This window comes from Petaurus breviceps, unplaced genomic scaffold, assembly GCF_028583685.1.
Source record: "Petaurus breviceps papuanus isolate PSGF00001 unplaced genomic scaffold, PetGlider_PUasm1.0 78, whole genome shotgun sequence".
Classification (NCBI taxonomy): domain Eukaryota; kingdom Metazoa; phylum Chordata; class Mammalia; order Diprotodontia; family Petauridae; genus Petaurus; species Petaurus breviceps.
The window spans coordinates 106,810-118,247 of NW_027186502.1; the positions used below are offsets into that span (position 1 = coordinate 106,810).

At 42.7% G+C, this 11,438-nt stretch overlaps 1 protein-coding gene across 4 annotated transcripts in view; it reads left to right on the forward strand.

The window, feature by feature from the left end:
- The window catches only part of SCNN1A (sodium channel epithelial 1 subunit alpha), a 27,074-nt gene that overhangs the window by 8,976 nt on the left and 6,660 nt on the right, over positions 1-11,438 (forward strand). For all 4 annotated transcript variants that reach the window (XM_069106062.1, XM_069106065.1, XM_069106064.1 and 1 more), the window contains exons 3-8: positions 1,468-1,720; positions 4,764-4,948; positions 8,110-8,213; positions 8,706-8,869; positions 9,447-9,548; positions 9,804-9,921. In XM_069106062.1, coding sequence (XP_068962163.1) covers positions 1,468-1,720; positions 4,764-4,948; positions 8,110-8,213; positions 8,706-8,869; positions 9,447-9,548; positions 9,804-9,921 — 926 coding nt within the window. The remainder of the gene's footprint in view (positions 1-1,467; positions 1,721-4,763; positions 4,949-8,109; positions 8,214-8,705; positions 8,870-9,446; positions 9,549-9,803; positions 9,922-11,438) is intronic.

Here is an 11,438-nt window from a genome sequence, read left to right on the forward strand (position 1 = left end):
ACACACACACACACACACACACACACACACACACACACACACACACATGGAAGTGCCCTGGGAGGGATGTTTTGGTTTGAAAAGGAGAATAGATTAACCCACCATTTCCAGTTGCAGTTGAACTATTGACTTGATTACGGTTCTAGGACTGGAAAAAAGCCAGGGCAAAAGAGGGAGAGGAGACAAGCAGACTGTAGCCTGGATGTCAAGAAAATGTAAAGCTAGAACCAGCTTACATGTAGAGAGATGCACTCACCAATTAGGGCAGCACAAGCTGAAAGGATTAAATCATCCAGATTGTAGTCAGGATCCCTGTCACCTAGAGATAATAGAGCTGCAGAAAAATGGTCAGGGCTATTGGATGAGATGGGATCACAGAAAGTCTCTTGATAATAAATTAATGATACATATGATACTTTAGCTCTCTTCTTAGAGTCATAGGAGTAATAGTCTTTTCTATTCTCGATACCAAAGTGTTTGGGGACTCAGGCCCCTGTGGAGCTCTGTCTCTGGCCCCAGAAAAAGTGAAGGAAAAGGAAAATGTTTCTCTACATACCATTGGGCAAATGGCCCATTGCCTTCCTCATTGCTCCTTATTCTTTAGAGAAATCCAGCTCTCAATAGGAGGGAGGCAGATAGAGTTTCATGGTAAACAGCTGTTCAATAACTCTTGGTTGACTAATTACAAAATTTACTAGCTTCCATATTCCAGTCCCTGGAAGACACATATATCTTTCATGGTTCCACTCTGCTTTCTTCCCCCTATTCCTTCCTGTCCTCAGTTTGAAAACTTTGGGGGTAACATGAGGACTATCAAGTACAGACTATGGAACTGGAAACAGAATAGTTGAATTAAAAATTCAGGATCTGAACACTTACTAACTCACTGATTTTGGCAGTCACTGGATGTCTCCGGGCTTCAGTTTCCTTGTCTTTAAATACTAAATCAGAGGTTCTTAACCTTTTCGGCTTCTAAATTGTTAGCTGAAATTGTAATGAAAGGAAGTGATAAATTTCAGTTGGAGGTTAGTGAAAATAAAGATGCAATTTTTTTCTCCATCTGAGTTCATGGACCCCCTGAAATCTTTTCACAGTCACCTTAGACAAGGCTAAGAACCCCTGGGGCCAAATGATGCTTGCATTCCTTTCCTGTTGTAACATTCTAAGATTCTGAGAATAGGGGAATCACCTCTATTCATGTAAATATGAGCAGAGACTCTTCCCACTTACTTCCTGTCTTTCCTTGGAACACTGGTAGTCTTCCTCACTCCTCCCCCACAAGGCAATCAGGGTTAAGTGACTGGCCCAGGGTCACACAGCAGGTAAGTATCAAGTGTCTGAGGCCGAATCTGAACTCAGATTCTCCTGACTCTAGGGCCAGCATCGTATCCACTGTGCCACTCCTACCCCTTTTATTTTTGTGAGGGACTTGGCAGGCCTCCTACAAGAACCTTATGTCTTCTCCAGGTACAGTAAGATCCAAGAAGAACTGGAAGACTTGGACCGAATCACAGAACAGACACTTTTTAACCTTTACAAATACAACTCATCACATAGCTCCTCCAACAAGGCTAGGGTCCGACGAGAGCTCCAAAACACCCTACCGTATCCTTTAGTTAAGCTCCTGGATTCCCAGCCCATCCACCATCACCGAGCCTCCGGTGTCCAGGAGAACAATCCTCAGGTGGATAAGAACGATTGGAAGATTGGCTTTATCTTGGTAAGACCCTGCTCAGACCCTTGTTTTCATCCACCCCCTTGGCTACACCCATTTCCAGATCTCTTTGTCCCACTCTACTCCCCAACTCTCTATTCCAATCTCTTTCCTTGATGAGGCCCTATCTCCTGGTCCTACCCACTCACTCATTCATTCATTTATCTAATAAATGTTGATTGTGCATATATTATATGAAAGACATTGTACTGCATGCTGTAGAACACACAAAAATGAATATAAAACTCAGGACCCTAACCATATCAGAGTATTTGAGGGATATTGAATGAACCCTTTGGGGATGGAACTGTCCCTTAGATCATAGCCAAATGACCTAAGAGGAGGATAAGACACATGAGCAAGTAACTTATACAAGGCAGAATATAATTTGTATTCCCAAGAGGAATGCAAGATGCATGCACGAATAACTTATAGAACATAATTTGTGCCATTAGAGAAATAAAGAGACATTGGAGATGTCCCTTGAAGAATGAATAAGCTTTCTCAGCCAACAGTTATTGGTAGGGTTGAACCAAGGTGTGGGCAGGACTTTGTTTTAGGGTGCTAAAATTTAGAGGGGGCCAACAGTTTTTGCAGTCCTTCAGCAGTGTAAGAATGAACAGCTTGGCATTTTGTTAGCAAGAATGATTAGTTTAATAGGAGCCACAGAAGCTTCCTGTAACTCAAGTGAGCTTGTATCCAGCTCCATCCCAAGTCTCCCTACCTTTGGATGACCTCAGCAGTGGCTTCTCAGTGTGTCAGGGTCTTTCTCCCCAAGATGACCACAACCAAGATAAGCTCACCCGAGGCCCAATCCCATCTGCTTTCCCAGTAGCAACCCTGGGCTAGTCATACTTCCACTTCATACAGCTCATACTGCTTGCTCCAGTTGCAAAAATTACTACTTACCCTCCTGCTTCTTGATACTGCCTCCTCCTTCATTGCAAATACTTGCATCTTCCGCCTACTTCTTTGTTTTCATCTACTCCAAGTTAATTTTCAAATGTTTTTAATCTGGTGATGGAAACTTTCTCTCCTTTTCTCTCTTCTCTCCTGGCTTCCTGATATCCTCAGTCAACATCTTAGTCTACCAGATGCTAGGACTTGAACTCAGATCTTCCTAACTATGTCCAGTCCTCTAGCCACTGTCTTACCTAGTTAAGGTGATTTGTTCAAGGTCACATAGTGAAAGGGTGTCGAAGTCAAGAACAGATCTCATTCTGGCCCTTCTACCCCACTGACTGCTGGTTAAAAAACAAAATCTATGTTGCTCTTTCCTGTGTGAATAACTGTTGTTGTAGTTACAGTTTGTAAAATATTCATTTGACTCTTTGAATTATGGATTTAAATCTGCTTTGGAAAATCCCCTTATAAAGAAAGAATATACTTGAATGTAGGGGTTCTTTAGCTTTTTTGGGTGTCATTGATCTCTTTGGCAGTCAGTGTGGTGAAGCCTCTGGACTGTCTCAGAGTTATGTTTTTAATTTCATCAACTAAACACATAGGATTTAAAGGAAAACAACTCTATCCAAATAAAGATGTAATTCTTTTCCTATAAAAGCTCATGGGCCTCCTGAAACCACTTTGGTGAGGTTTTGGGACCAGTCCAAATCCAAGATGGAGGACTCTTCTAGAGAACTATAGACCAAAGGCAACTACTTTCTCTGCCCTGGGTGCCTTGAATTGGGAAGAGCAGTCAAGTTGGGGGAAAGGTAACAAGCCTACGAGAAAGGGTAGAAAGAGAAGATTAAGAGGAAAAGAAAGAAGTACACAAAGGAGTAATTGTCACCACCATCAGTGACTTCAGGGACTACCAGTGGCAAATTTCAGGAATTTGGTCTGATGGAAATAGCTCCAGACTGAGATCTATTCTTGACTTTGACACCGTTTCATTATATGACCTTGAACAAATCATCTTAGCTAGGGAGAACGGTGACTAGAGGATTGGACATAGAGTTAGGAAGATCTGAGTTCAAATCTTCAGATACTTAACTAGCTTTGTGAACCTTGGTAAGTCAGATAACCTTTGTTTGCCTCAGTTTCCTCATCTGTAAAATGAGGAATTAAAAAAAATTTTTTTTTGCTTTTTTGAAGGGGGAAGGCAGGGCAATTGGGTTAAGTGACTTGCCCGAGGTCACACAACTAGTAAGTGTGATCAAGTGACTGAGGTCGGATTTGAACTCAGGTCCTCCTGACTCCAGGGCTGGTGCTCTATTCACTTCGCCACCTAGTTGCCCCAAAATGAGGAATTATAATAACACCTACCTCCCAGAATAGTTGTAAGGATCAAATAATATTTGTAAAGCCCTTTGCAAACCTTAAAGTGCTATATGAATGCTCATTATTAATTAACAACAACAAAACCTCTTTGGACCTCCCTGATTTATTTATAAGTAGGAAAAAGAAACCATTTCTTCTTTGCCCCACTTAACTGGGATATCATGAAATAAAGTGATCTAATAAATGAGAAAGAACTTTGAATAATAAAAAAGTGCTACACCAGTTAAATATATTAGACAGTAATTATTATTATTATTTTCTTCCATCTATACTTTAATGTTGTGGATGGGGAACCTGCAGTCTCAAGGTCACAAGTGACCCTCTAGGTCCTCAAGTGCGGTCCTTTGACTGAATACAAACTTTATAGAACAAATCCCCTTAAGAAAATAATTTATTCTGTAAAACTTGGACTCAGTCAAAAGGCTGCACTCAAGGACCTAGAGGGCCACATGTGGCCTCGAGGCCTCAGTTTCCCCACCTCTGTTGGCTTTCCTTAGCCATGATGTCCCTATGAAATGCTTTCTTTCCCTGTCACAAAGGCTGATCTACTAATTCTCTTCCCCATTTTCTGACCTGGAGTTTCTCCCATGGGCTTCTATTTTCTCTTTCTGTTCTCTCCCCACCACTGGTTACCTAATCTCTTTAATTAGCACTCATTAGTCTCAGACCCAAGGACTTCCTACCTGGTCCCTGAGTCCACCCACCTTTTTTTCTTTTCCTGTCTCCCTTCTGCCCTTCTTCTAACCCTCTTTTGGTATTTGTGTCTCAGTGTAACAAGAACAAATCAGACTGCTTCTACCAGACCTATTCTTCAGGGGTGGATGCTGTCCGAGAGTGGTATCGCTTTCATTTTATCAACATCCTGGCTCGTCTGGACTCCCAAGATCTGAATGAAGCTGCACTGGGTAATTTCATCTTTGCCTGTCGCTTCAACCAGGCATCTTGCAATGAAGGGTGAGTTCCTTTCCGCTTCTTTCTACTTTCCTCCTTCCCCCCTTACCCCCCCCCCCCCTACCTTTGGCCCTCTTCTTCTTTCCCTGGGGATGACTTTTTTTCCCTTGAGCACTCCCTGTCCATCCCCAGGTGCTAAGACAACTTGCTGCTTCCTCAACCTTTGTAGATTTAGAGCAATAGGGCCTAAGCTTGCACCCTTGCTTTTCTTCTTACTAAATGAATACCCTTAAGCAGTTTCATTACTACGCATATAAAAATTCCTTTCAACTCTAAATCCTGTGATTGTGTCTGAGAAATGAGTTGTGTGATGGTGAGGGCAATCTGTAGAGAATTGGAGTTGAAGCTTGAGTTTTATTTTTGGTGAGCTTAAGGCTTTCTCTTCCAGAAATGTGGATTTCTCTCTCTTTCCCTGTCCATCTATTTAGCTCCTATGTCATTCTTATTTCCTGACTTTGCATAGATCCCAGAGAGGTTACAGCAGCTGCCCAATTTCTAAGGGATTTTAAAATGGAAAGTTTGTGGGCAAGAAGTTATGGGGTGATGAGATACTTTCTCTGTATCTTGTTCCCCTCTCCCTTTTCCTCTTCTCTTTGTCCTCTCAAGTTGCATTAAGAACAGCATAAGATTTAGAATGGGGGAGTTGGCTAGTATCATTGTAAACTGGTCCAGGTCAGACCACATCCATCGTGTTATATTAACTTTAGGGGTTGGAGTTGGGGTCGTATATAAACCCGAATATGTCCAGAGGGAGATGAACATGCTATATAAGTAGAAGGAAATGGGACTGGCAAAGAGAAGATTTTTTTTTTTGGGGGGGTGGTAATCAATTGATTTCCACACATACTTGCAATGCTGTCAAAGGACTAGTGTGGAAGAGGGGTTAGACATTCTACATAGATGCAGCAGGGTGAGCTAGGACTAGTGGGTGGAAATTTCAGAGAGGCAGATTTTGGTTTAATGTAAGGAAGAACTTCCTAACAGTTATAGCTGTCCCCAATGTGTGACCTCCTTGGGATGTGGTGGGTTCCAGCTCACTGGAGGGGCTCAGAAAGAAGCACTTGGCATCTGGTGCAATGAGGATTGCAGCCTGAGGGTTCAAATGAATGATGCTTTTATTACAAACCATTCCAATATGCCGCAGTAAAAATAGTTTTCAAAGCAGTTAAAAGCAGTCCAGGAAATAAAAGCAATAGGCAAGAGTTAAGAGCAGTCTACAAGAAATATTCCACATGTGAGGGTCTCAATTCCTGCCAAAGTCTTAAAGAACCACTTTTTGTTATTCTTGCTCCAAGGGACCAGAGCTAGATCCCAGGTCAATCCACCTGGGGGAAAGGTAGCTCACATTACTCCAGGTTTGAACCATAGTTTCTTTGCTCACAATAGTGTAGGCTAGGGTTATGGGGTGTGGGGTGTGGGGTGTGTGTGTGTGTGTGTGGTGTGTGAAGATTGTTAGTTCAGGATTCTCTAGCTCTGCCTCCAACAGAAGTCATTCTGGCCAGGGAATGTTGTAGGTAGGGGATATATTAGATGACCTCTGAGGTCCTTTCCAACTCTTAAGCTTCTGTGATCTGCTCCTACTAATTTAATCTTCTCCTAAATATTCTTCAATAGAGAGGTCCTCACAAGATCACTTTCACCCTCTCCAAATCCCTCAGTAGGAGTTCTTCTAAGGTGGCATCTGCCACCTATTATATTGGGTTGCTGGACCTTGCAAGAAAGCAGCAAGTGTCCCAACTGCTCTGGCTCCTCAGCTGTCCTGTGACACCCTTCTCTCCCCATTTATCCATCTTTTCCAAACCACATGTTTTCTCTTCTAACTTTAAGCTGGTGTTTGTTTAAGGACAGATCTTGCCACCTGGGAGGGTGTGGCATTCAGAGCACCTGGGGCTTGATCAGCCCATACCTCCCTCATACCTCAAACTTTCTCTGACTCTCCCCAGTCTCTAATCCTTCTCTGAGGTCCTGACCTTGAATCGTTCTGAAACTCTTCCTTCTTGCCCTTGTTTCTCTCATCATGGACTCCATCTTTCCTAATAATTCCTAGTTCATCTATACCTTGATATTTAGGATCCGATCTTTGGGAGAACCTGGGAGTAGGAGTGTGGAAGAAATGAGTTCACCCTAGGATAATGTTAAAGTTAGAACTCAGAGAGAATTCAGAGATTAGATAGTCCAATTTTCTGGTATTACAGATGAGCAAATTTAGGCACAGAGAAGGTAAAGGATTTGTCCAAGGCCACATAGCTGGTTAGTGGTAGAATCAGGACTCAGAACTCAGGTCTATTGATTCCCAGCCCAGAGTTATTTCCAACATACAATCCTCCTTTCCTGTTCCCAACGTCTATAAATCATTGACAAATAGGTACACAGACTTCTACAGCTTTGGTCTATGTAGGATTTCCCTTGTCCCTACCAACCCTCTACAACCAGACTTGTGGAAGGAGGGGTGGGGTGGTTCTTACAGTTGGAGAAATACTATTGATGAAAATGATACCTTGGATTGTTGCAGAACCTCCTCTCGGAGTTCAGAGGGTCCTTATTAGGAGGGAATGCTCAGGGGCTTTTTAGTCAATGGTCCCTTCCCCAATCTTGCTTTATCTCTCTTTTACCAACCCTTTGCTTTTCCTTGAGGAGACTCTCTTCCTGCTCTTTCCTGAACCTCTCTCATTCAAAAACTGGTTTGAGAGCAAGAACTATATCCAGAGACTGCGCTGGCTGCTTTCTCCGGGAATTTATAATCTGATGGAGTACATAACACTGCCTGCTTGAAAGGCTAACTAACAAGGCAAAAATTTTAAGTTGTTGGAAATGATTTGTTTCCCCAAATGCCACTTTGTGTCTCTCATCGGCATTGATGTTCTAATATACACTTATTACACATCTTCACTTCAGAGAAGTTGTAAACTCCTTGAGGGTATGGACCGTGTCTTGTTCCTCTTTGTTTTTCTGTTGCTTAGCAGAGTGAATTGACCCAATTGTTTGTTCAGTTGGATTGACCATGATTTGTCAAGTAACAACCGAAAAAGTGGCACCTCATAATAAGTACTACTGGGGTCCAGAGGAAAGAAGTGAGAGGCTCTTTTTGTCCCCAGCCCAATTCCCATTTCCTTTCCCTGGCTCCTCTCTTCTTCCTCTAAACCTGTTCTCTCTCCTCTACTAAGGAATTACTCCCAATTTCATCACCCCATCTATGGAAACTGTTACACTTTCAATGGCAAGAATGACTCCAACATCTGGATGTCCTCTACACCTGGGATCAATAATGGTAAGAGACTTCTAGGCCTTCTCTTCACTCAACTACTCCTATTCCTCATATCTTATCCTGTCTCCCCCAGTCCACATGTCAGGTTTCCTTAGCTAGATTTCTTTTCCCTTAATTGTAAATTCCATAGCAAATCCAGTCCATTTCAGAGGAGCACCATATTGTATTTTTTCCTCTTTACTTGAGTTACATGCCAAAATTCATCACAGAACTGATAGAATCTGGTTCCAATTGTACTTACTGATTGGTTTATTGTACCGAGTGTCCACGACAATGGTTCACAAATCCCGTAACCCTCCTGACCCCAGTTCTTCCTGACCTTACTCCCTTAAATTTTGGGAAGCTGGAAAAGATTGGAGTGAGACAGGGATGACTTCCTTCCCTTTTATCCTTAGTGCTGCATTCTCCTTTTCTGTTTTTTTCTTTTTTTATTTAAAATATTTTTTTTACATTCTCTTTTTCTTAAAATCCTTCTTACCTTGCCAACCCTTCTAGGTCTGTCCCTGACACTACGAACAGAGAGAAACGACTTTATTCCACTGCTATCCACAGTGACAGGGGCCAGGGTGATGGTGCATGGGCAAGATGAACCAGCATTCATGGATGATGGTGGCTTTAACATTCGGCCAGGAGTAGAGACATCTATCAACATGAGAAAGGCATGGGCACTATCCCTAGAGCCTTGGGTATGGAGTGGGAGGAGTATAGGAGGAACAGGGAGAAAGGATCTCAGGGATATGAACAAGATGGCTGGGAAGGGCCTCAGCAGTAACTCTTGGTGGCATAGCTCGGAGGGGAAGGGGAAGAACTGTGTCTCCTTAATGATAAATTAAGAGTAGGTTGGAGTGTAGGGTTCCTATAGACTGAGTATATGGAATGTGGGGTCTACTAGGAGTCTGGGATCCTGAGGAGCAAGCATCGGGGACATGGTTATCTTCTGGATAAGGAACTGGTGTTAAGGGGGCATTCTGAGGATCACATGCAAATGGTGTAATTATTGGTGCTTGGAGACTGGGAGAGAAGAAAAGCTCTGGAGGACCTGAAAAGGACAGGGAGCTGGATATTGGGATGGCTGCTGAAAGACAGGAGAATTTGTTAGTTGTCATGGGATTGTGGGGGCTGGTAGATTTAAGTGTGAGTCCTGAGGACACAGCCAGGGAGAGTAGACACCACTGGGGTAAGGGAAAGGCTAACTGTTTTGACTTAGACTTTTCTGGGTTTGGGTGGTGTGGACAGGAAACCTTGGATCGACTTGGAGGTAACTATGGGGATTGTACCAAGAATGGCAGCAGCGAAGTCAAAGTCAAGAACTTCTTTTCTTCCAAGTATACACAGCAGGTGAGGTCCCAGTTTGATGACTCCTCTATCCTATTCTCCCCACATCTTCCAGGTCAGTTCAAGACTCAGTAGCCAGGTCCACCTTCTCCTTCCTCAGTTTGTTATGGAATGTGGGGGTGCATGGTGCCGAGGACTGTTTGGCCTTTCCTTCTCTCCCCTTCTCCTCCTTGGAGTATGCTAGTAAGGTTGTCACTCGGGAAGGGATGTAGTCCACAGTTTGAGCTCCTCTCCCCCTGCACTCCCTTTCTCCCCCAGGTTTGTGTCCACTCCTGCTTCCAGGAAAACATGATCCAGAAATGTGGGTGTGCATATATTTCCTACCCAAAGCCCGATAATGTGGAGTATTGTGACTACAAGAGGCACACAGACTGGGGTAAGCCACTTGTCCACTTTTTGGCTTTAGCACAGAGGTCCCATAGGGATCTCTTCCCTTGACACCCTCTCCTTTCCCTTTTGTCTCTCTCTGTTCCTTCAAAGCTTGTCCCTCCCTTTGGTTTCCTGTCTCTCACTTTTGTAACTTTTGTCTTGGCATTTTTCTCTATTTCTATGTATTTGACTCTCTTCTTGTTCTTTCTTTGAGCCTCTGTTGTGGTCTCTCTGTGTTTATTATCTTTCTCTTTTCTCAATTACATGTTCTGTCTCTGGTTTATTGTTTCTCTTTCTGGATCTCTGTTTTTGATTCTGTTTCCCCCTAGAACTCTGATGTTCTATCTAGGTTTCTCTCTTGGTTTCTGTTTGAGTTTCAAAGAATATAAGGGTTGTAAGGAACTCAGAGATTCTCAAATCTAACTTGCAATTCAACAGGAATCTCCTATGTAACACAACTCTTATAGAATATTAGAGCCCAAGGTAGCTTTAGAGGTCATTTAGTCCACTGCCCTCATTGTAGTCACTTGGCAAGTGTTAATTAAGCACTTAATATGTGTCAGGGACTGTGTTAACTAAAGACAAAAATAGGCTCCAAGAAGTTGTGACTTATCCAACCAAGGTAACACAGAAAGATTGCAAATGGCAGGCCTCGTCATCCACCTTCCACTTGAAGACTTCCAGTGGAGGGGAAGGAACCACGGTCATTCCATTTTGGGGCAGCTCTTGAGCTCAAATCTATCTCTGCAACTTTTGCTATTGCTCCTAGTTCTGCCCTCTGAGGCTAAGAAGAGCAGGTCTGCCATTCTCCCAAAAGTACTTGAAGACAGCTACCATGTCCTTGCTATATGTTCTCCAGACAATATCATCAGCTCTTTCAACTAATCCTTTTACAGTATAGTCCCCCTTTCATCATCCTGATTGTCTTCCTTAGGAGAAAATCAGAACTGGAAGCTGGATTCCAGATATCCAACCAGTGTAAGACACAGAAGGATATTATTAACCCTCTGAACACCATGCCTCTTACATACAGCTTAAGTAGCTTTAGCTATTTATATGATGAGAGATATGCTATATGATACTATTACAGCATTGACTTATATTAAGCAGGAAGTCAATGAAATTGCCTAGATCTTTTCAATGAGCAGTGTTGTCTGGCTATACTTCTCTAATTCTACACTTATATAGTTGGTTTTTTGAACCCAGGTATAGGAGTTTACATTTATCCTCATTAATTTTGCTTTTTGGAAGGCAATTCGGGTTAAGCAACTTGCCCAAGGTCACACGGCTAGTTTTTGTGTTAAGTGTCTGAGGCCGAATTTGAACTCAGGACCTCCTGACTCCAGGGCCGGTGCTCTATTCACTGTGCCACCTAGCTGCCCCTGTCCTTATTAATTTTGAGATTACATTTTAGTAGATTCAACCCACTGCTCTGCCCTATTGAGATCTTATTCCTTTGTTTGATATTCTTTCCTTCCTTCCTTCTTTCTTTCTTTCTTTGTTTCTTTCTTTCTTTCTTTCTTT